Source organism: Podarcis erhardii, assembly GCF_964252035.2.
Source record: "Podarcis erhardii genome assembly, chromosome: 15".
Classification (NCBI taxonomy): Eukaryota; Metazoa; Chordata; class Lepidosauria; order Squamata; family Lacertidae; genus Podarcis; species Podarcis erhardii.
This window is the reverse complement of record NC_138505.1, coordinates 33,389,836-33,415,172: the sequence shown is the minus strand read 5'-3', so window position 1 is coordinate 33,415,172 and position 25,337 is coordinate 33,389,836. Positions and strand designations below refer to the sequence as shown.

At 43.1% G+C, this 25,337-nt stretch overlaps 1 protein-coding gene across 10 annotated transcripts in view; it reads left to right on the top strand.

Moving 5' to 3' along the window:
* The window catches only part of FBRSL1 (fibrosin like 1), a 791,131-nt gene that overhangs the window by 494,383 nt on the left and 271,411 nt on the right, over positions 1-25,337 (top strand). For all 10 annotated transcript variants that reach the window (XM_081842687.1, XM_081842691.1, XM_081842685.1 and 7 more), the window contains one exon: positions 15,175-15,204. In XM_081842687.1, coding sequence (XP_081698813.1) covers positions 15,175-15,204 — 30 coding nt within the window. The remainder of the gene's footprint in view (positions 1-15,174; positions 15,205-25,337) is intronic.

Here is a 25,337-nt window from a genome sequence, read left to right as displayed (position 1 = left end):
AACCACACATTATAATTTTTTCTACAATCTCTTAAACCCATTTAATCTTGCTACACTTCTGTTGTTCAAATTGACACATAATTCTCCCATCCTCTATTTTTTTGTGGCCAGATCACAATCCCTATCCTTAGTCTCAGAGTGTAGCTTGGAGAATGAGGGGGGGGGTGTAGGGAGGAAGGCTTAGGTTTTCATTGTGCCTCAAGTGTACACTAAGGATTGCTTCATTTCATCCTGCTTTTTATTCATTTCCCTAAATTTCCCAGGAGCCCAGTATGGCTCATGAACCACAGTTTGGCCACCTCTACCATATCTCTATTTCTCTATCTATATATCTCTGTTCATCCATCCATTTATTATCAAATCTGCAGACTTCCTAGCATTTTTTAAAGGACTGGCAAAACCGCCTGTCTTTAGTGTGGTTTATGCCATTGATTTTCAGTTGCTTCAGAACCTGATTCCTTATACCCTCTAAAATAATACTAGCAATATTATTTTATTAAAGCTTCCGCAGGTACAAGAGCACCCACCAACATTGCCCTATAGTAAATTAGAAGCTGCCACTCATTGTCAGGGCTGGCATTGGACTTCAGAGGGCCCTTAGTACAGGGCCACAAATGGGCCCCCAACACAAACAGACCCCACACAATGCAGCTGCTGCAGATGGCTCCCATCCAGAAATGGCGCTCCTACCCACCCAATGCTAAAACAGCCACCTGGGAGCCTGGTGAACAGGATAGTAAGGGTCCTTCTGAGCTGCTGTAGCCCTTTGCCAGTGGCACCAAAACCCAACCTGGCCTACCACTGGCACCAGGGGCACACACGGGCACACACACACACACACACACACACACGTAATAGAATCCCCATATTATATATATATTTTAAGTATAAATGATCTGCTTGTTAAATCCCAACAATTACTTTCCAGTTCATTTTCTCTCTCACACACATGCTCGTCTTTTCTTTTCTTTTCTTTTTTGTTCAGCCTCCTAATATTTCTGCCTGAATTCTTTCACGACAGAAGCAAATGAAAATTACACCGTGCTTTTTAGGTCTCTGTTTCCTGATTTTTGCTTGTCATGTCATGAACTTCCTCAGAACAGTGAAATGGCAGCCCATCTCCCAGAGAGCTCCAGACTAGAATTTCGAAAGTTGTCTTGTTAACAGCTTGTCAGGAACCTACATTTCAGTCTCGCTGAGTTTATATCATGCACGCAAACAGACACACATTGGGGGGGGGGAGTTGCTGGAAATTATGATTTTTACAGGTTCTGACATTTTTCTAAAGAACTGGAATGCTCAAGGCTGCTCCCCCCACCCCTGTCTGCCTCCCTTAACAGGCTATGCTGTTTGGGGTAATATTCTGCGTTTGCAGCAACTGAACATCAGAGCAACATTCAGTTTCTTCCCTTTAAACATGTTCTTTGAATTATTTAAGGTGTTTTGATGTAGGCTAGAATTTGTAACAAAGTCCTCCAGCTTTTATCCTAACAAAAAATCAAAAAGGTTGAAGGGTTTTTTCCCCCCTCCTTCCCCTCCTCCCTCCGCTGCTTTTCTCCCCCCTCCGCTTTTCCTCCCTCCTCTCTCTGCTTTTAATAGATCCTAGGTTGGAGCATCAGGGGACTTCCTTTTATGTTGTACAGCATGAAATGACTTAGTCAGGGCCTTCCTGATTAATTTATGAAGACTAAGGAAAAGAGAAGAGAAAAGGGGGCTTGGAGGGGGGGTAGGGGAATACGGAGGCCCGTTGGGAATCGACCCCTAGCTGTAGCAGATCAACTCACTTTTGTGGAATGAAAAGAGACTTTTAAATAGTGTTTTTTAAACCGTTGGCTCCTTGACCCATGGAAGTAACACAAGGAGGCAGCTTTGGGGGTGCAGAGACAAGAATAGAGTCCAAGGAACTGCTTCCTGTGCAAACACTGGGCATTTCCTTTCTCTCTTTTTCTCTCCTTTTTTTATTGTTTGTGCTAAAACAGTGGTGGATTGGAAGATTAACGTGCTCTGAGGTAAAAGGGGAACGGTAGAAAATCCACCCTAATTTCCCTCATGTAAGACACACGGGGGGGGGGGCGGAGAGAGAGAGAGAGATTTCCCTTCTCTCAGCTTGCAGGTGACAGCTGTTGGTCACTTAACAAAATGGCCTCCACAACAACACCCCCACACCCATTCACACACCTTTGGCTCAGCCTGCACCAGCCATGTTGATGCATCATTGCCTCTCAAAATTAGTTCTAGCGCTCAGGGCTATCCTCAGTTGCCAAATTGCCACCACTAAGATTGAAAGAGAGAGGGGGGTGAAAGAGAGCTCAGTTTATACATGTATAGTGCTTATGACCTCCCTCTCCCAGCCAAATGCTGAGAAAAGAAAGGGGGGGTAGTGGTGAAGGAAGGAAATTGCTGCCCTGAGGCTCAGTCTGTTTCTTACAGCTCTACCCCTACCCCCCCCACCTCCGCCCTGCTCCCCCTCAGCATTCGGAAGCCAGAGCTGGTCTAGCCATGGGGAGGCCCTGGACTCATTTCATCAAGCTGTCAAAGAGCTAGTGGAGCTAAGAGGACTCTCTCCTGCCTGGGGCAAGTTCAAGTCAACATTCAATTTCCTCCCCCTTCCTTTCTTCCTTTCTATCTTCTCTCTCCCTCCCCGAGCCCCCCACCCCGCAAAAGCTCTTGGCTAGCTTCTACGCTTCTCCCTGAGCCGCAACAGCTCACAGTTTCTTGCCAGTGGGGAAAGACTCGGGGGACCTTATAAAGGACACAGTGGCAAAATTGCTGCAATAAATCAGTAGCCCTTCGACACTTGGCGGAAGCTTAATGTTTTGGCAGTTTCTTCCTTCTTTTTTGTGTTTTTTTTTTTGTTTCTGTGCGTAAAGCCTCAAGTCCCATTAGTGGGCTTTTCTGTCAGCTTGGCTCATGATACAGCTCCTTCTTCCCATCTTCTTAAGCAACACCCTGCAGACTTTAATATGGTGCCAAACCTGAGTATGTGGCAGAGGGACCCAACACCCCCCCCATCCCTTATACACACAGAAACACACTCACAGAAACACCATGCCACCAATGCTACCACCAAATCATTGTGAGGTGCAGAGAGCAGGGGGCTCCATCAGCTAAGCCTCAAAACAATATGAACCGCAGGACTTTAGAAGATGTGAAATAGCAGCAGACTTTTATGAGGAAGTGCAGAGTGTCTTTTCCATGCTGCTGTGTAAATGCAACCAGTGCTCATATACTTCTAGAGTTCCGAAAGGACTAGCCTGCAGCTCAAGCCTGCTTGAATGTTAGGGGGAAGACCCATAGCTCAGTGGTTGGAGTATGTGCTTTGCATGTTAAATCATCAACTCAATCCCCTTCATCCCCAGTTAAAAGGTTAAGGTTGCCAGGGATGGGGTAAAACTCTGCTCAAGACTCTGAAGAGTAGTAGCCAAAGTTGCTCTGAATGGGCAGATAGGGCGGATAGTTTGAAATGATATAAGGCGGCTTCCTATGTCTTGCCACTAAAGACGCATCACATAATCCCAGGTTTGGGGTAACTGGAAGGGAGAAACGGCACTTCGCACATGTTCAACGACCCTTGTGTTCATTTAATGGCTACATTTTGGTACAAATCAATGCCTATGCACTCACCTCTGGAAATAGCTTCATTGTAAGTTTGAGTCTGATGTTTCTTTTTTCGAAAATTAAGCACCGTAAAATGTTACAAGGGTAGACTGAGGCATGACTCACGAGTCACTTGTGTTCTCTGGGCAGTCCAACTGTCGGTCTTGAATAAAAGGATGTCTAGGTTTTTCTTTCTTTTCTTTTAAGTCTCTTTAGGGGGACGGTAACTATGTAGGACAGCACATGCTTTGTGTTCAAAATCCTGACATTTCTACTAAAAAGGAGCAAGTAACAGGGGCTGCAAAAGGCCATCTTCATGAACCCTGGAAAACAGCTTCGGGTCAGAGCAGACAGTATTGGTCTAGAATGATGAATATATAGCCTATCTAATGTAAGGCAGCTTCCTAGAACTTTCCAGTTTGCACATGCAGTGTTTGGGCAGAAGCGGGAGCTATATGTAAGCAGATATTGTGTCAGGGAAAGTTGGAGAGTATTTATGAAACTACGTAACACACTTGAACCTTGGATTCCACAGACTGAAACCTCAATTTAAACCTTGCCCAATGCCAATGCACATTTTGTCCTCTTCTGCCACTGCCACTGAAAAGGGTGATGTCATGCCTCAGCTCCCAAACACCTCAAGTACTGGTGCAAAGGTAGAGGAGTTTGGCCCCATGTTCTCCAAATCAACCTTAAGGGATGGCCTTGCTCTCTGAATTTGCTTTTAAGACTGATCAAACAAAGTGACTTTAACCTTCTTCCACACCAACCACCTAAGGATGCTTAGCCCTCACGCAACTGCTGTTTCTGACTAGAGCATTGGCCTTCCAGTTAGGCTACATGACACCTCAGGTGGATTGCAACAATGCCTGCATCACTGCTTCCTCCCGCCCTTATAACTTGAAAACTGAGCCTGCATTTTGCTTCCTCTTATTGGCCTAGGCCGTAGGGAGTGCAATTGCACCACACACACACACTCATGGGTTCCAGGTGGGTCCACAGATTAAGAGTCTCATGCTCTACTTGACAGAGCTATCTTGGCTAGTTGAAAAACACTGCTCTGGAGGACATTAAGAGACATTGGGCTACAAGGATCCATGCCAAATCTGTCTGTCTGTCTGTCTATCTATCTAGCTAGCTATCTAGCTATCTAGCTATCTAGCTATCTAGCTATCTAGCTATCTATTTCCAGTTTGCATATAATCATTGGGCTGTCCTCGGGCTAGTCCATTACTCAAGGGTTTGTTTAATCTCTGATTTGGTGAAGCAAGTGTCTGTGCTTTTTAGGAACAATGCAAAGCCCTGTAGTCGTTTCTGCTGGCTCCTTAATGCCTGTTAGCTACTGCTTGCTGCTGCAGGCAATGCTCCTGGTATATTGCCCCAAAGCCTTGCTCAGTGCCCCCGTGGGCCTCAAGCACTGCAGCTATAGCCACTTTTGCCTCCCCCCTCCAGCTGAGAATCCGTGGCACAGTTTGAATGTATCTGCATTAAGTGGCTGTGCAAGTACCTGCCTTCCAGGCAGCCCCAAACCATTTCTGGTTTTAAATATTTAACACTGATTCTAGTAATATATGCATATGTGAAGTATATGCCTGCTGTATATTTAAAGCAGCAAACTATGTTGTTGTTTTTTACACAGTGATTCTTCCTACATTACTTTTACAATGCTTTCATTTTCTCTCTTGTACCATCTGAGAATCCTCTGTAATCTCAGACCCTGGACCATGAAAGAAGAGGAAAAAGAGGAAATGTGGCTTTTAACAAACAAGTCTTGTCCAGTCAACTGTAGGATCAATAGCTATGCAAACTGGCACCAATCCCTCTGTGTAGCTAACTGAAATACTGTAAAACCCTGATACTGTTCCCCAGTACCTGAGATGGCAGAAGATGAAATATGTACGGTAATCCATTTGGTTTAGATTCCATTCGAATATAGTATTGGAAAATGCCAATGTCACTTAAATAATGCAAATGGAGTCCAGAAAACAAGGCCTGATAACACTTCAATAATGAAAGTGAATGAAAACTATGTAATTTGAGAAGAAAGGAACAGAGAGGTTTTGTTTTGTTTTCTGGTTCAGGCCTTGTACGTAGCAGGGTGCTATTCAGCTAAACATACAAAGGAAAAACTCCCTCAGAACTACACCGCCAATCCAGACACTTGCTACCTTTTGTGAATATCATACGACTCCGCTTGGTTGCTAAGCACCACCTCAACCCATCCCCCTTCTTGGTTAGTTGACTTTAAGATTAACAGAATAAACACCTACAAACTGATTGATCCCTGCTGTTGTACTTCCAAGATCCGTAAAGAGAGAAGATAGTAGTGCTATTAATCTGAACAGTACAGAAATGCACCCATTCAGCATTAACCACAATTAAACGTAAAAGACTGTTTAAAATAAGCACAGGAATGAATTTATTTGACCATTGACCATAACAGAACATAAAACAAAATACTTAATCATAATGCCACCAGAAATCAGGCTGTAAACAAAGAATTTGTAACCTAGCTTAGATAAACAAGGTTATTTAATGAACATGAAAATGTATTTAAGAATCATGGTAAAATATGTAAACTTCTGCAAAAGTTGCATATACTGCGCATAATACAATATTGCTATATGTGTGCAAATATATCTGTAGGGTTGTAGCCAATGTTAGTCCTACTCAGAATGCACCCACTGAAAATCATAAGCATGACTAAAGTAGAGCCATTGATGTTAGTGGGTCATCTTTGAGTATAACTGTAGTTGGATGCAACCAATAGAGCCTCTTTCACAGTAGCCGATGACATGGCGTAGCAGGAGGGCTCACCTGACCACCTAACACTAAGTTATCTGCTCCTTACTCTGATGGTGGGTGGAGTGAAGCAGCAGGGATTGTGGCATGGTCCAAATGCACCCAACAGGTGTGGCAGATTGGCTCAAGTGGTGTGCTTGCATTGTGGCGACCTTTTTGCCACATCATCCCTCTCCTTCCCAATTACAAGCCGTGTCTCAGCTGTCCAGAGGTCAGGTGAGTGCTTGCCATGCCTTCAGAGGCTGCCCTTATGATTATCCAGTGACCTCCCAGTATGCCCTATATTATAACCCCCAACAAGAGGCCAGTCTAAGAGATCGTTTCGGATTACTGCCATCTCCAGCTTTCTTAAGGTTTGCTACTAATTCTTGCATTGTTGCTCTGCACAACTTTGGAAGATGTTTCAGCAAAGGTACTTTTTCTATCATGTTTATTGCTCTTTTCAGTAAGGAAAAGCTTTTGAGGTCATCTAGATTCAGGCAAAGTTACATTTTTGTCACTTGATAACTGCAGTATTCATATGGCTGCTGAGTATATTATTTTACAATTTCTATTTTTAAAACTGCTGGTTTTCTTTATATTGGGGAGGATTATGACAGTTCAAGCAGCTTGAAATTGGTTTACTTTTTCCTCTTAGGGAAACAGTACCTTCAGACAGTGTTTTTTTCTGGGGCTATGCAGGAGTATGCATACCCCTAAACATTTTGTGAATCTTAAGTTTGGCTTCATTGAGGGGCAATATTTCAACATGTGTAGGAAAATGAGAGTACCCCTAAACATTATTTTTTAGAAAAAAGCAATTCCTTTAGACATTGTTGCTTATAAATCAAGAAGGTCTGTGCAACTTCTTGAAAATCAGAAACATTTAATAATTAAGGTTTAAATGAGGTCCAAATCAAGGCCTTTCTTGATTTTCAAGGACACTTGGGAACTCTAATACAGGAGTCTCTCTTTCTCTGTGTCTCGCCCCTGGAAAGATCAGCCTTGCCTTCACTTCCAGTGCACGCTTGGCAACAACCAGCTCGTTGATAGCAGATCAAGCAAACTCCAGAAAGTATTGTTTGTTTGGGATTTCATTTTTGAAAAGCTTACTTGCCACTAGCAAAATTCAGGCTTAAACCTGCCTCTGCCCCCAAACTGTTTTTACAAAAAGAAGAAGAAGAAGAAGAAGAAAAGTGGGGCAATTAGGATCTCCTTTGCAAACATTCTTGGTGGAATTAAGAGGCAATTGGCACAACTCTGCCAGTAATCCCTTTACAAGCCTTTATGAACACAACACAATAGGCTGTTTACAGATTTACTTATAGACCTGGCGTGTTAACAGGCCTGTAGGAAAATTCAGGTAATTGAGGCTTTTGTCTTTAAATGAGCCCCCATAGCTGTCAGCAGTTGCCATTCCTCACATTTCTTTAACTGTGTATTTTGACAAGGGCTTTTGTCCCATTGACAACAGCTGCGTGGGAGGTGAAGATGTGGAGAGCTTTCTCTTCTCCCTCCACCCTTTAAATTCCTTTATGGCTCACATTCTGTAAGAAAAGCTTGTTGCATGGCTTTAAACCAGCAAACTTTCGCCTTGGTTTTTGTTTCCCCACTCTTCTGAATGTGCTGCTTCTCTGGTTTTCCAGATAATAGTTGCACAGCAGGATGACTCAGAACCAATTTATTTCTGGGGCTTGGGTTCTCATGAATTACACACACTCAGGAGGTGTTGGGCACCAGCAATATACTCCAGTATATTAATATAGTTTATTATTATTATTTATTACATTTGTATACCGCCCTGTAGCCGTAGGTCTCACCTCGTTTACCCCTTTAATGTGTGTGTGTGTTCAAATATTCTCTCCTATTCCACGCTCAAAAATTCTTACCATTACTTCAAGGGCTTTTGATGATACAGTGGCAACTTGAGTAGACCCAGCAAATCTACCTGTAAGACACTTGTTTGCACACGTCACAATAAGCTAAACTTTAGTTTATTAAAACCATGTGGATGTGCTGGTTCTTGGGGAGTAGTTTGTGCGCACTTTGCTCTTCCCAGTTTCTTTTAGCACAGTGTGGCCTGGCAGCTAAGCAAACACAATATATATGCATATATATTCCATTCCCTTTCCCCCAGCTGCAAGATGTCTATGACAAAAGCGTCTCTCACCAAATGTAAACAAACTGTGGGAAAGACTATGAATTGAAAGGTGAGAAAATAGATGTACCTTTCCCTGTTTATCTGTTTGCTTTGTAACACAAAAACCTTAATAAAAACTAATTGTGTGTGTGTGTGTAGGGAGAGAGAGAGAGAGAGAGAGAGAGAGAGAGAGAGAGAGATAAAAAAAGATAAAAAGTTGTGTGTGTGTGTAAATTGAAAGTGCACAGGGTAAAACAAGTCATGAAAAGGGGGGAGAAAAAGAAAAATACATAATAGCCATATGCAATACAAAAGAACCTTATAAATATTGCAAGATTGTTATTGTAATTATCCTATAGTTAACGTAATACAGTGTTTATAAAAATGAATTCCAAACATTTCTTTAAAATTTCCATGGCAAGTCTATGTTTACATGCGATGTGTTCCTGTGTTGCAAATTTGTACGTATCTTCTATCTATTCCAGGGGTCGGCAACCTGTGGGCCATGGGCCACAAGTGGCCCACAGGGTCGTTTAAACGACCCACGAGCCACCCCCAGACCAAGCTGTCTGCTTGATGAGTCCCTGTGTGCTGTGCTAAACCGGCACAGCGCAGAGCGGGGATTCGCTTCTGTGGCCCCGGAAACCGCGTCTGCGCAGACGTGATCTGGCCCACAGAGCGATCTCTGCGGGAGTGAACCGGCCCAGGCGAGGTAAACCTTGCTGACCCCTGATCTATTCATTAAAGGGAGCTGCATTTTAATTTTTTCCAGTTCATCAATACCTGTCCGTTTGCCATAGTAGAGGCATGGAGAGTCCACTCATATTGTCCCTTTCTTAGGTTCCAAATATTGGGTATATACGGTAATTCAGAAGGATATTTTCCTCAGCAAATTTAAGATTATTCCATACAGTCGCATTGATTGTCTCTATTACCCTCTGCCAACAATTTTCCAATGTAGGACATTGTAAGAACATGTGTTTTAAAGAACTGTTGTCCCTGTTACGTCTTCAGCAGCTAGATGTCTTAGATAGCCCTTCCATAAATAAGCGTAATGTAGTCAGGTAAGTTCTAAATATTATTTTTTGCTGTATAAGTCTTAGTTTTGCCCACAGGGCAAAACTTGGGTACAGATTGTAATTAAGTAAGAGAACTAGGGAGGAGTGGCTGATTTGTATGGTTCCAATAAACAATAGTACAGTGGTACCTCAGGGACGCGGGTGGCGCTGTGGTCCAAAGGCCTAGGGCTTGCCAATCGGAAGGTCGGCAATTCGAATCCCCGCAACGTTGTTTGGTCCCAGCTCCTGCCCACCTAGCACTTCAAAAGCACGTCAAGTGCAAGTAGATAGATAGGTACTACTCTGGTGGGAAGGTAAATGGCGTTTCCGTGCGCTGCTCTGGTTTGCCAGAAGCAGCTTAGTCATGCTGGCCACATGACCCGGAAGCTGTCTGCGGACAAACGCCGGCTCCCTCGGTCTATAGAGCGAGATGAGAGTGCAGCCCCAGAGTCGTCCGCGACTGGACCTAAGGGTCAGGGGTACCTTTACCTTCACTGTATGGCTTTCTGTGACATGCAAAGCAGGCCCAAAGCAACAGTGTGTTGTGGCATCGTAAAGACTCATGGATTTGCTATGGTATAAAACTTTCATGGATTCCAGCCCACTTCATCACTTGCAAGTTCACCTTGTGTCCACAGAAACTCATGGCGTAACAAATGTGTTTGCCTTTAAGGTGCTACAAAAACCCTCATTGCTTTTGCTGCAAGAGACTAAGACAGCTACTCCTGGAGAATTTTACAGTATAAGATCTCTCTTATTAATTATATGTGCTGGTGGAATATACATTTCACTACTAATACTAATAATATACACATAAATAATAATATTTATATGATAGAAAATGTTCCTGGGTATCAATAGTTTAGATACATCTTGTTTTAAATGTGTGTCAGAAGTTAAATGGTACATTTGCTGTTGTCCGCAGAATGCATATAAACTGACACATCCATTTAGAGGAGACTGTTCAAGAATAGGGAAGAAAAAGGTTCTATTTCCTTGGCAAGCAATGTATGTCCTTAAAAAAAACAACGCAAAAACCCACCTCTCCAAAGGATTATGGGATAGCTTCCCATAGTTCAGTGAGGCAGGAAAACAAATCAAAGGAAATCCAGGACTAATTACTCGTGCCCAGAAAATTTAGTCTGCAAACAACACAGAAATTATCTACTTAATCTAGAAGCAGATCAAATCCCTGTTAGTCTTATATTAAAAACTGTACATGAATGTACTTAGACAGTACCACATGTGTGAACCAGACCACAAATTTCCCTTTTACTCCTGCTGAGGAATGCTCTAGATCTTTTTTCATTCTTTTTTAAGGAATATCAATCATAAGAATGGTTAACAAAGAAAATGTTAAAGTACTATAACATGTACATTGTTAACCATTCTTCTGATTTGTGTCAATTAAAAAAAGATCTGTAAGGTGAACCTACTTATGCTATTGTAAATATTGCTATTATTAATGTGTGTTCTTTGTTTCTTTGTTCTTCGTTGCATTAAAGAGTTGCAGCCATATGGCATTTTCTGATTATTATTTTTTCCCTTAATATTTTTAGTGTTCTAAATGTCTTACATCAGGTATGGGGAAACCTTTTCATTCCAGGGGCCACATTTTCTTCTGGGCAACCTTTTGGGAGCCACCTGCAGGTCAATGTGAGGCAAATGTGAGCAGAACAATTAATGTCCATCTTACCTTTGTTTCTACACACACTCATGCATCCTTCTCTGTCCTCCATTGAGGCAAGCAAGTATTATAGAATCATAGAATAGTAGGGTTGGAAGCATCATCTAGTCCAGTGTTTCCCAACCTTGGGCCTCCAGCTGTTTTTGAACTACAATTCCCATCATCCCTGACCACTGGTCTTGCTAGCTAGGGATGATGGGAGTTGTAGTCCAAAAACAGCTGGAGGCCCAAGGTTGGGAAACACTGATCTAGTCCAATGTCCTGCAAGACAAAGCAAGACCAGTGAGGGGTGTGGCTTGGGGAAAGAGGATGTAGCCTAGAGAGGAAATGTGACCTGGAGAGACTTGAAAATTCACTTATCCAAATGAGAGGAATTAGTACCCAAACCTTGCCATACACATTGCAGATTCATATATCCGAACAATGAGCAGTTTTTACTTCATTGTTTACTTTTTGCTGGTTGGCTGAGGAATTGAGGGGGAGCAATAGGACCAGGGCTGTCTTAAGCATATGCGGTGCCAGGATGCAAAGATCTGCCCGGCAACCCACCCCAGGTTGCCCAGTCCCAGGTGTGCAGAAGGGTGGAGCCGGCTGGCCGCCTCAGGGTCTCGCTGGCTCGGTCACCCCCAAACTCACGGCACAGAGCCGCCCACAGCAGAAGAGCCCACCGTGGCTCTCCGACTGACGGGTGGGCTCTTCCCCGGACTCAACTTTCAGGCCCCGGACTCTCGGCCTGGCACCCCTGAGAGCTGGGTGCCCCGCACCCCTAGCACCTATGGTAAGATGGCCCTGAATAGGACAAATCAGAGAGCAGTTTTTCTGGGGGGGGGGGCGTGATGAGCTGGGGGGGTTCCAACATTTTGTGGTCAGGAATGCTCAGTAGAAATTGTTGACTTGTTATGCAAACACTCACCTAACAAACTCTTTTCATAGAACTCATTGTGTTTGGATAACAACAACAATAATGAACATTTGATGTTCTTTCTGGATACTCAGAACTAGCTGCCTGAGGCAGCTGCCTCACATGCCTTCAGACAAACCGGGAAGTGGAAATGGCATGCAAATAACTGCTCCTAGGTTTTAGAGGTCTTTCTGTCCATTTTTATAGAAGCAGACGTCTAGTATCCCTCAGAGGGAGAACCAGTGTAAGTTGCCAAAGATCAAATCTCTTTCCCACTGGTTGCTAGTGCTTTGACCGCAAAATCCAAAGTCAACTAATTCATATCCTCTGTCTAAAATAATGTAACTTGAGAAGCAGCCCTTGGTGGGCAACTGACAAAATGTGCCATAATATATTTTCCAGGGAAGATGAGATTCCCTGTTTTAATGTAGAAACCACCCTCCTGCTGCTTTTGAGGTCATTTTCTGCCCATAGAGAAGGCTGCAATAGCTTCATTTGTACTTTGCAATGGTAATGTTTTCCCATCTCCAGCCAGTGAGATCTATGCATCCCTAAACATTCCAAGGTGTCATTATCCTGCCATATGTACAGCTGAAAATAGAACTATTCCATTTTCAAAGCCAGCAAGTGTGTCCAATGTAAAACGACTGCCACCCCTTCTCCTCCTTGACTTTATGGGTTTTTTCCCATCTAGAAAATGTTTTAAGAACTTTAGTCTCCTAAGATTTTAAGCACAGGAGAGCAACTGCACTACAAATTGATAAATTTGAGACCAGGTTACTTAAGGGACTGTATTGCCCCATATATCCTTGCCCAGGGGTGGAGGAAGGGGAGTGTGGTGGGTGCGGGCCACCCCGGGTGTCACCACTGAGGGGGGGGGGACAAAATGCCGGGCGGCACTCACCGTGGGGCCTGTAGCACACCTGAGCCACGCTTCTCTCCTGGGAGTGACGCAGTGGCTTCGGCGCTCACAGGCTCCACACTGCCCCAAATGGTCTGCCCACTGCCTCCCCCCCAGCTGTAGGGTGGCTGAGTGGGAGGAGGCAGGCTGACTCTGGAGGCCCCCGCAGTGCACCCCGCTTTTGCCCTGCCCCTGGGCGTGCCACTTCCTCTGCTGTCCTTGCCAGCAACTGTGCTCCTTAGCTCTAGGGGACTGCTGAGAGTATTGCATGCCCCGCAGTCTTAAGTCTTTTGTATTTTATATCACTTCAACAACGGAATGAATAAAGATAGCTCTTTCCCAGTAGAATCACACTGAATCACACTGAAGTGGGCAACGCTTTCTTTCTGTTGAGGGTTTCATTCCCTCAAAGGCATTTGAGGGTCACATCCTGGCAATGGATAGAAATCATACAGCCAAGCATTTTTAGTAAGCTTCCTGCTATGATCCCAACAGAGTTTAGTAAGCTTCCTGCTATGATCCCAACAGAGGCGGATTTATGGAAGTGTGACCAGTTCGGTCACACTGGGGGGGGGAGCCTTGGGTGCGCTGCGGGGGGCGCAACAACCACAGTATGTTGTAGAATGGAAGGCAAGAGATGAGGGCGCCAAATTTTAGCATCACATAGGATGTCATTGAACTTTGAGACCCCAAGGTCGTCCACTGATCCCAAACCTGAACAGTAACAGCCAAAACAAAACAAATTCCTTCCAGTAGCACCTTAAAGACCAACTAAGTCAGTTCTTGGTATGAGCTTTCGTGTGCATGCACACTTCTTCAGATACACATCTGTAGCACACCTGAGCCACGCTTCTCTCCTGGGAGTGACGCAGTGGCTTCGGTATCTGAAGAAGTGTGCATGCACACGAAGAAGTGTGTATGCACACGAAAGCTCATACCAAGAACTGACTTAGTTGGTCTTTAAGGTGCTACTGGAAGGAATTTGTTTTGTTTTGACTATGGCAGACCAACACGGCTACCTATCTGTAACAGTAACAGCCAAATTAGGTTCCACATGTCCCCAAGTCAATATATATGTATTTCGGATTCTGTGTCCCAATGTACCCGTCTAGACATTGAATCAATATAGTAAAGTCCCAAATGGACTGTGAGGAGGATCTGTAGAAGAATCTCTCCAAATTGGCTAACTAGTCAACAGAACAGCAGATAAGAGTCAATGTTTATGTCTCAATTTGCCCTTACAGACATTGAGATGCTTCTGCCATTCTGTTGCCCAGGCAGCCAGTTTGGAAAAATCCTTTTTGAGATCCTCACAGTCCACTCAGGACTTCACTGTCCTTAATAATTTGGGTCATCTGCACAGTTTGCTACTGCAAGCTATGGTATTCATTTCTAAATCCAAATAATTTATGAACAAATTAAATTGTCCTGATCTCAATACAGATTCTTAGGGATGTCCCCACTAGGTGTTAAAGCCCACTCTCAGAACAGTTTCCAATACATAGGAGGAACATTTGCCTTCATATGCCATGACTGATATGCTAGGAACTTTTAGTGAAGGACTTCATCAAATGGCCTTTTACCCAGCCCAAAATATCTCACTTTTCCAAATGCTCAGGGCAGCTAATGCCTATCTACTAGGATGTTTGTGTATTTATCCAAATTTAAATAGCATTATTTGGGTATGTTATTTTAGTTCATGTTAACATGCTGAGATTATTTATTTCAATGTTAAAATAGGGAATACGTTTTCAAAGGGAAATGATGTGATTTGCCAGGGAAATTCAAAATTCTGGTTGTATTGTAAAAATAAAAATGGAGGGAGTCTGTGACATTTTTTATTGATATTACCTTGTGTTTCTTTCACACAGGTAAGTTTATTATTATTAATTTCATAAAATTTACACACCTCATTATCTACATGCTTACCAATACTCTCAAAGAATTCTAAAATTCAAATAAATGTGGTTATTGCAGTCCCTTCTAATTGTGCTACATATCTTATGAGGCCCTTAGTGCTAAGAAGGCTTTGAGTTGTATACGTTGATGTGTATAATTTCTGCATCTTTTCATAACAGAGTCTTCTATTTCTTTCTTTTTAATCTACAGTGTGACAGTGAGAGTGACATTGACGATAAGGTAAGTCCAAACGTCCTTTCCTTTTTGTTTTGACTCTACTGCCTTCCTGAAGCTTGGAAACTCTTTTTCCAGGAAAGTAAGAGGAAACTATCTGCTTTTATGCCAGATTTTAGAAATAGTGATTGCTAAACCTCAAATACCTTGGGTCACTATACAAGATGTCTTTTCCCTTGGGCTTTACTATGTACATAAAATAGGGTTTGTTGTTGCTAACATGACGACCTTCTTTGATTAATGTGCTTTGATTGGAAGAGCACTCAAGACTGCAATAGCATTCCTATCATGTTATTTTGGAGGAAGACTTCCCTCAGTAACTGCTTGAAAGGCAATATTTTATTTATAATGACTTTTGAATATGTCAGTTTTCGTAATGGGTTTCGAAGATGGACAACCAGTAACCCGTCTTTGCAGATGATGTTGTAACTGTCAAGGTATATTTTGGCTTCATGCATACATATTTATCATACAGCAAAGATTTTTTTACCCCTGACCCTTTTGCTTGATACTCGCATTAGTCATTGGGAGATTATAGTCAGATGTTTGGGATGGGGAGAGATGAATGTATGGGTTCTTGTTTAAACCCAGTGACCTCCACTGACCTAAAAATGTCCCGCCTATAGAAGAGGCAAGTTTAATTAACATCACTAAACTCTGAAGCACTCCCACTGACTGCAGTGAGACCACTATGAGACTATGTTGAATTCCATTGTGAGCTTCAGACTGACATTGTGTTAAAAGAAAAAATTATTGCCTGTAAATAACCTTCAAGTTCATCAGATTAATATCTCAGGCCATGCTGACATTTACAGCTGCCTTGGTTCTGTCTTTGAGTGGGCTGAAGTTTTTACTGCAATTTTTGAAGAATACAATTAAAGTAACATTCAGACAAAAAGGGAGTGTTAAAATATGGAAGTTGTTTTGGCCATATAAATTAGAAATACAAATATACTGAGTTGTCATAACTCTCAAGAAATGTTGATCAAATGTTTTCATATCTATCTTCTTTGCACTCATATCAATACATTTCCAGTTCAGATAAAGACAGGAACTACAAATTGTTTGTTAAATGCTTTTATTTAATTAAAACGTTTCTCTCCCACTCTTCACTGCAAAAATAATTTCAGGGTGGGTAACAATAACATATATACAAAACAGCGCAAGTGACAGCATAATACAGGTTAAAACAAGGCAAATGAATTATAAATGAATCCAGGAAACACCAAATCTGATATAAGCAAGTCTTTACCTCGCACCAGAAGTTGAATAGCAACACCACCCTTTGTATCTCAGAAGGAAGGGAGTTCTAGAGCTGAGGTGCTGCCACCGCGAAGGTATTGCATGGAAGGCACCATATTCCCCCTCCAGTGTTGAAGCACTGTACACTTGGCTGACTGTCATGCATGTATATTTGGTGGTAAATTCTCAAAAAGCAGAAAGATTAACCACAAGAGGGGCTTGCAGTTGGGCAGCTCCACACCATTTAGCTAAGGTACCCAGTTTCTGCCATGCATCACTAATGTCTTGGGATGGAGATAATTTGCTATGGAACCTCTTTGGCATCCAAAAAAGTCCAGAACGATATAGTCGTTGAATGAGGCACAGTCTCAGGGTAGTGGAGGACATTTTCATAAACAAGAGTGCTGTGAACCACTGCTTGAGTAGAACGGGTCCTACCTTTTACAATAAAGTATCAGCCCCTCACTTGGTCATAACACAGATACCAATATAATAGAGTGTCATTTGTCAAGTCCCTTCCATAGAAGCTTCAACATTCATCTCTCCAATACACAAAAACAGAGAAGATTCTTGTAGAACAGGGGTCGGCAACCTAAGGCCCATGGGCCGGGAGAGGCCCATGGAGGCGATTTAACCAGCCCACAAGCTGCCCCCAAACTGAGCCGCCCATTCGGCGAGTCCCTGCATGCTGTGCTAAACTGGCGCGGCTTGGCGATTCTTTTCTGCGGCTCCGGAAATCACTTCTGTGCATACCCAGATGCCAGAAATCGCGTCTGCGCATGTCCATGGTGCCAGAAATTGCTTCTGCACCTGCCCAGACGCCGAAAATTGCTTTTGAACAGGCACAATGTTTGGCATCTGGGCATGTGCAGAAGCGATTTCCGGTGCCGCGGACATGCGCAGAAGCGATTTCCGGCATTGCGCTGCATTGGTCCAGCCCACAGATGATCTCTGCAGGAGTGATCCGGCCCATGCCCGGTAAGCCTTGCCGATCCCTGTTGTTGAAGCTTAAATGCTAACAAATTTCATGATCTAGGGCTTTATCAGAGGCAAGAAGTATTATTTGAAAGAGGAGGCTCGAGTCCTCCAAAGTTTACGCCACAATAAATATTTTGGTCTCTAATGCAAGATTTAAAGTATTTAAAAGACAGTGGAACCTTGGTTCTTGAACGGCTTAGTTGACAAACAAATCGAAACCCGAACGCTGCAAACCCGGAAATGAATGCTTTGGTTTGCGAACTTTTTTCAGAAGCCGAATGTCCAGTGTGGCTGCCGGCTATTGTTTCCGGGGCGCCTGCACCAATCGGAAGCCGTGCCTTGGTTTCTAAACATTTGGGAAATCGAACGGACTTCTGGAATGGATTAAGTTCGAGAACCAAGGTTCCATTGTAAATGAAAAATATTATTTGGAAAAAAACAGCTTTGGTGGTTGGTTTTCAGTTAAACTAGGAATGGGCAAACTGGGGTCCATGATTCTGTAAGTCTCAACATCCTTTAGAATTCCACTTTCTCATCTTACAAAGACTGGGTGAATTCCAGAAAAAGTTGGGCTGACTTAAGTCACAGAAAGGTGATTAAACTCATAGTTAAACCCTTTTGATTTCAAATTTCATTTGACATGTTCCCCATCTCACTAGCTATCAGTGTTGCAGATATCATTTTGAATGGTGGGATAGTGGAAGCTTTGTGCAACCCTCACTGCTGAACAAGATATCCACCTCAAAATATAATAATAATAATAATAATAATAATAATAATAATAATAATAATAATAATAATAATAATAATAAAAGTTTTATTTAAAAAATCAAATTATAAAACTAACAGAGAGATGCAGAAAATTTGCACATTTCCAAATTTAGAATTGGGTTGTCATTTGGCTTAGAGAGTTATAAAGTGTTTCTGTTTGACCTCTGCTAAAACCACAGGAGGTAAAAAATACCACAAATGCAGGAAGATACCTGGGAAGCCTACACTAATAAAGCAGATTTCCCCCATCTGTTCAAAATCAGGAAAATGTATTTTGCCTTTCATCCTTCCACTGCCTTCTTTTAAAAGTCTTGCTGCATGTTTAAAGTTGCCCCAGATGAAATCACAGATGTGTTTTGACACATAAGCCATAAGAAAGAGGGCTGGATTAAGCAACAACAGCTTGTATTATGGTGTGTGTTGATATTTTTTCGGTTGCCACAGTCAAGTAGCTGAGGCCAAAAGGGGAAGAGGGACTGATGAGGCTGAGTCTACCTGGTGCAAGTGCCACCATTTCACGCCGGTGTGAAGAGCTGTAGTGGCCTGTGCTAGCATAAATCCATCACATTATTGGCACGTCCAGTGTCTGCAATGGTCAGAAAACACTGCCACCCCCTATTTATCTCCCAGCAGTGGTGCATGAACTCTCCCCTTATTTGGTTTGCATATATGGTATGTTAGCTTTTGTGTTAAAATTTCCTAATCTGTTGGCAGCATAGCTCCACACAGCTTGGTGCCTGTTCTCACATCAACAGTAGCGGTCGGACAGTGGAATGATGGGTGCTTACCTGTAGTAGAAGTCGCTGCTGCTTACTGAGAAGGGGAGCAAGAGGGGCAAGGTGGGAAGAGATCCGCTCTGTGCAAATGCATCAGTAGAAGAAGCACAGCATTGGTTGCCTCTACCATCTGAAGTGAAGTGGGTGTTGGGCAGAGAAAGGGTCTTCACAGTGATGGCCCCTTGGGAGCAGAGCGCCTTCTTTCAAAGGGCTGCCCACTTGGTTATACTTAAAGTTTATTTTCCCAGGCTCTCAAATATTTGAGCTGTGGCCGCCTGATCTGCAGCTTTTTACCTGTTTGTTTTGGTGTTTGGATTGCTTGAGCGTTATTGCGTGGCTCTATGGAGTGAACCGACTCTGGGAGCCTGTGGCTGAAGGAGAGTATAGAAATGTCTAAAATAAATACACAGAAAGTTTCTCATAATTTAATTAAGAAGACATCGTGAAAGAACAAATGTACACAGCAGTATCAACAAGCGATGAAGTCTAAATAAACAGACGGATAAAAGCAGCAGCCAGCACCAATCACCCATTAAAAGCCTTGGAGAATGAAAGGATCTTAACCTGTCATCTAAATGATAAGTGTTGGTGCCTGCCAAAATTTGTAGCTGCTGCTTGGTAGAGATGGCCAGGAACTTGCTGTGCCACACAAGTAGCTGTTCTCTGCCAGAGCTAAGTTCTTCTGTGAAATGCATTCTTCCCCCCCCCCTTTTTACGTCTCTCCATATTATTCTTTACCGTGTATATTTTAGGTTTCTGTCTGCCCCGTCTAGATTCCTGATAACAGAGGGTAGTGTTACATGGCTGAACATGGTGAGACTCAATTCCCTCATATTATTTCCAACGCTGAATCACAGTATTTCTCGCATTTCCCCAATCAAAGAAGGCAAAAAAGCAATCATTTAGAAAAACTACTTGAAAGATCTGCCAGTCAATGCTCAGATGAAGTTGTAAGTGACATGTAGTTTTAGTATACAGCTATGCTATTAATGATTATCTAAATTACACTGGGTAGGCCTGGCTAGCAGCATTACATCTGAGACTGACGTTTGTTAGATTAGGTTTGACTTCACCTTGTAGTGAAGAAATTGAAATCTGAACAACATTGATTAGCTTTCAGAATGTGGGATCTGAGGTTACCTTCAGAGGAAGCTGCATTGCGTATGGCTTGTAACCTAACTGTCCTTCTCAGAAAAGGAAGAATATTATATCATTCTGTACAGATGATATTTGAGAGCAGGGTGGGGGGGTGGAGATGGCCATCACGCTTCATTTCAACTTATGGACTAACCAACGAGCCTGTGCACACACAAAAATGAAGAGAGAATGCCTCTGTGTCTTTTCTCTGTATTGCTTTCTTGATCTGTAAAGCAAGGCATCGGTTTCTTTAACGAGGTCTCTGCCTCTAAACAGGACTATATTCCATGACAGAAAAGACAAACACATGCATCACATCACTGTAAGTAGAGGTCTGAGCCTTTGCCTCAGTTCCTGGATGCAGAAGTGTTTTGGCAGGTGATGCTGATTTGTTGCCTCATGTGCACCTGCCCTAGGCCACATACTGTGGGATGCAGGGGTGCCCATGTGCGCTGGAGACCTTAGAAAATAATGTTCTCTAAAGCTTGGTGTTTATAGAGGCTTGAGACTGATGTCTTGGGTCCCATTCATGTCTACAGCCCAACCAAACCTTGGTCCTTCCCCCCCCCCCCCAACTAGAGTGTCCTCTGTCTTTTTTTTTTTTTAATCCAGTTTAATAAAGGATGGGATGAAAGAGTTCACAAGTACTCATACTACTGCAATACCAGCTGGGATCAGAGAATGGGCCCATAATTGCAGTATTAAAATTTTGTCCCAAATGACTGTCAGTGACAAATCTGCTTGACAGATCTTCTGTCTTGCATTCAGTGTGCCCACCTTTTAGTTTAAAACAAAGGAAAATGTCAGGGAACTGCCATCGGCTCAGAGGTGAGAAACAGAAGGGCAGTTGTGTTACAGGGAGCCTCCGAAAATCTTGCGAAGCAGTTCCTCTTCCGGGGAGGAGGAAAGCCCCACCTCCAGTGGGGAAGAGGTGCAAAGACCAGAGGATGCTGGTGGGAGCCAGACAGGAGGAAAACATGCCCTTGTCATCAGCCATCCTGCGCAGTAGTGGAAGGCGCAAAGAGGGAAGGAGAAGGCTGGGGGTAACGAAACTCTTATGTTGGGGGAGGTCCAAAAGATGACCACTCCCGGATTCTGCTAGCGATTGAGCCAGACACGAGCTTTGGGGCTCTTCACTGTAAATAGTTTGCACCAAAATAAAGCCTGTAAAAGACAGGTTGGAGTCCTGCCTGGTTACTCTTGAGCAACCGCAACAGCCATCTGACAGAAAAGGAGGGAGAGCTTTATTGATTTTGAGAGAAGGTGTTTAGCAGAATCTGGAGGTGCTTTTGTTTTGTTTCCTAGAGCAGAGGTTTTCAGCCTTTTTGAGTCCATGGCTTCCTTAACCAACTACATTATTTCTGCAGCACCCCTCTGAGGCTCAAGAGCCCAGTTTTGTCACCCTTTGCCTGCAGAGCTGGCAGCCTCTCACCCTTGTTTGAACACCCTCCCTTGTGGAGTGTTCCCTCAGCCTCTTCTCTTCTCCCTTCTCTTTGAGGGTCCTCCAGGCAGCTGCTATTGCCATCCCTGGTCTCTGAGCTGCCCCCACCCCACCCCAAAGAGAGGAGCCTCCCAGAGGCACCATTTGCCTACGGAGGTTATAGCCAGGGGTGCTGCAATAAACAGCTGTGCAAACCTTTGGGAGGCAGAGACGCAGGAGGACGTCAGAGGAGGGAGGGAAGGAAAGAGAGACAGAGGCCAGTGTTGCCTGCGCCACCCCTAACCATCATTCAAGGCATCCCACGGCACACTGGTTGAAAACCACTATCCTTGAGCATCTAGGACAGCGTTGCATGGGGCTGTAGCTCAGTGGTAGAGCAGCTGCTTTGCATGCAGAAAGAGTGTTCCCTGCCTGAAACCCCGGAAATCTGCTGCCTCTCAGTGTACACAACACTGAAATAGATGAATAATAGGAAAGAGCCTCCTATATCTTCCCCCCGTCCCTCCCTTGTTTTTGCTTTGCTTTTCATTTGCCTCAGAGGGGAAAAAGACAGGGACTCCCAGTTTGTCCGGAGATCTTCTGCAGCACGTAGCAGTGATGGTGGCATTGCTCTGACGGCCCATAAACATTGCTACTGAAAATATATACTTCCTTTACTAGCTACAACAGCATTAACAGACAGCAATTACCCTTCATTTTCAGGAACTATAAAGTCTCCATTAATTCAAGATTTATGTAGTTATAGCATTTAGCACAGGAATAACACCACAGAGAATTGGTTTATACACATGTAATGAGAGAGCTTATGGCATACTTTAGTGAACATTAACATAATAGAGTAATATAAACCATCAACAGTTCCTCTTATTGTCTCTTACCTGCTTTAGCGTTCAGATGAAAAGAGGCGAGCAGCTTGGTAATGTGCTCCCGCTAAATGGCATTCTGCGAAAAGCCAAAAGTCAAGTTGCGTAAAACAAGGGAATGACTAATTCCTTCTCATCATTATTCCAAAATGTTGCTGAGACTTTTGCTAATAACAATGTTTGGAGCAGTATTAAGTATAAAATGTGGGATGTGGGGCGGTGGGGGGGCAGGGAAAACCTATTACCTTCCCTCAAAGTAATTCAACATTCGTGCTCTTTCATTCTTGGGCTCCCAACTGCTGCGAGTGAAATTATGGGTTGTCAGTTTAATTGTATGGACCCAGAGCATAAGCGAGCTCTACAAATCAAGGGTTAGATATCAGGCATTTCTTCATTTACTAAATAAGACACTGAGGAAGGAGGGGTAGGGGTGCAAATGGCATTGCACTTCTAAGTTAATTAAACGTTCGCTGCATATTTATGCTGTGGTTTGATTTTGTGTTACAATGGTGGCAGGAAAAAGCTTAAAACCTCAAGTAGCTAAGACCTGGAGCTGAAATGAAAAGGGGTGGGGTTCTGTGTGCACCTGCTTCTCCCCAAAGGCAGCCCTTAGTTTACAGTATTAAAGTTTTTATGACATGGCAGCCTCATATCATGGACTTTGGCGTCAGATAATTCAGTGTTTTCTTATAAGATTCATCCACCCCTGTGTAAGAGAGGCCGAGGAACTGTATTATGTTTAAGGGAGCTCGAAATGGTAGCCCTGTGAGAGGGTAAACTACAGATTTCGAATAAAATACAAGTTGGAAATACAAGTTTCCAGCATAATTAATAGGATCCGAGGCCAGAGCAGGCATGGGGAGACAATTTAACCCTTTCCTCCCCTACTGTGGTCCTGAGGCAAATCCCTCTTCCCGTTTGCATTGGGAGGAAATTCCTCCCTGGGGTAATTGCTGAAATGCCTAAACACATGATGGTTTAATTGACATAATGCCTAAACACCAGTATGTGGCAGCCTCTCTTCAGTGGCATCTGGTCAAAGTTTGGTACTGATTGGCTTTCCTGAATAGTTGTCCCATGGTTAGGGACACAGGAAGCTGTTTCTATCAGGTGAATTCACAGGTCCATTTGCTCAGCATTGTCTGTACTGACCAGCAGTGGATCCTCAAAGGTTCAGGCAGTGAGGCCTTTTCCAGCCCTCCCTAGCTATGCTACTGAGCCACTACAGAGTCTTTAAAAGGGATAGGTCTTTCTTTCTTTTCTTTCTTTCTTTCTTTCTTTCTTTCTTTCTTTCTTTCTCAGAATGATTGGGATTTAATGGATGAATCAGGTTAAACTCATATGATTAATTTATTAAGATTTTTCTAATAGGATAACCACCCTACTTTAAAACCATCCTCTGAGCCATGACCTACCTGTGCTCCTTTAGGGTGACATGGAAGAACCTTTAGAAACATGATGTTTTCCCCAAATGGCACAGCCCTCTGTGCCGGATTCCAGACACAATCTTTCACCCATCAAAAGAAAATTTCAGGCACCTGTTCCTTTCAGAGCCTTACAATTCTTGTCCTTTTCTCTCTCCCTTTTTATAACTTCTGTTCTGCTGGCTTTGGTGTCCAAGCCTTAGAATACCAGTTTCCATCGGTGAGGAAAGTTCGTGGCTCTGTGGGATATGCTTTAACATGGGAAATGCTTTATGGCTGGAAAGGGTAGTCTGAAACACTGGATAGCTGCTGCCTCTCAGCGCAGGCAGTATGGAGCTAAATGGACCCAGTGGTCCGACTTTATTTGATATAATGCAGCTCTCCATGTTTCATGATCAGATGATTCTCCAAAGACACTGGGCTGCCTCCGGTGTTCCCTGCCCATTAGTGCAAGGACTAGCACTTTTTAATGTGCAACAGAGGAATCCAACGCAACAGTTGTACTAGCAAAACTCATTATGCAACAGATTGCTCCATCTGTTGTGCACCAAAGTTACCAGCAACCTGCTTATTACTATTTCTTCCTCTCACCAGTGGAACAAGTATACAGCTAAGTGAATTTAACTGAGTGCTCATAACTGAGTATCATAAGCATTAGCCTTTTCCTCCTGCTCCCAAAGTAGCTTACAAATATCAACGAGAAGACAGTCCACACCCTCAGGCAAAGAGCCTAAGAGATATGAGACAAAAGGGAAAGGGACGGGGGAGTTCAGGCACTAATTTTTAATTACAGAGATATTTCAGCAAATATCAGGAATGGACAAATCTGCAGATTGTCAGAAATTGTTGGTATTTCAGCTGAGCAAATGGAGAAGCCCTGCAGTCCCATCTCTCTCCCTCTCTCCCAGCCCAGGGGAGATCCTTTTTTTAAAATTATTATTATTATTATTATTATTATTATTATTATTATTATTATTACATTTCCAATTACCAAACCAATCATATATTAATTATTCCAAATTATAGCAATACATATCACAAAGTCCAAATATTAAACCAAATTTTAATTTTTTTGTGGGGGGTACCCATGCTTCGAGTTCGGTAGGGGTCCAATCATCTTATATTTCTGCTGCTTTGATGTTCACAGTCCCATCTTCTCATCTCCTTGTCATTATCCTTTTTCTTCTTAATAACCTCCGAGTTGTTTCCACAAGTGAGTTGAAAGGAACAGCCTTGTTTATATTTCTGTGTGAACTTTGTAATGCTCTCCCGTAATTCATCTCACATAGATCCAAAAGTCCAAAAGTCCTGTTCAAGCGGCAGTCGCCATTTTAGTCAGTTCCAATGAAATACAGTCTAGGCATCCGCTCCTTAATTTTCCCAGACCAGTTGCACCATAAATCAGTCTTTCCAGGAGGGTTATTGCCCTTTCAAATTTACGATCCAAACCTGATAACAGAACAGTGGCTCACCCCCCCCCTCCATGACTGCAAATCTTGCAAGAAGG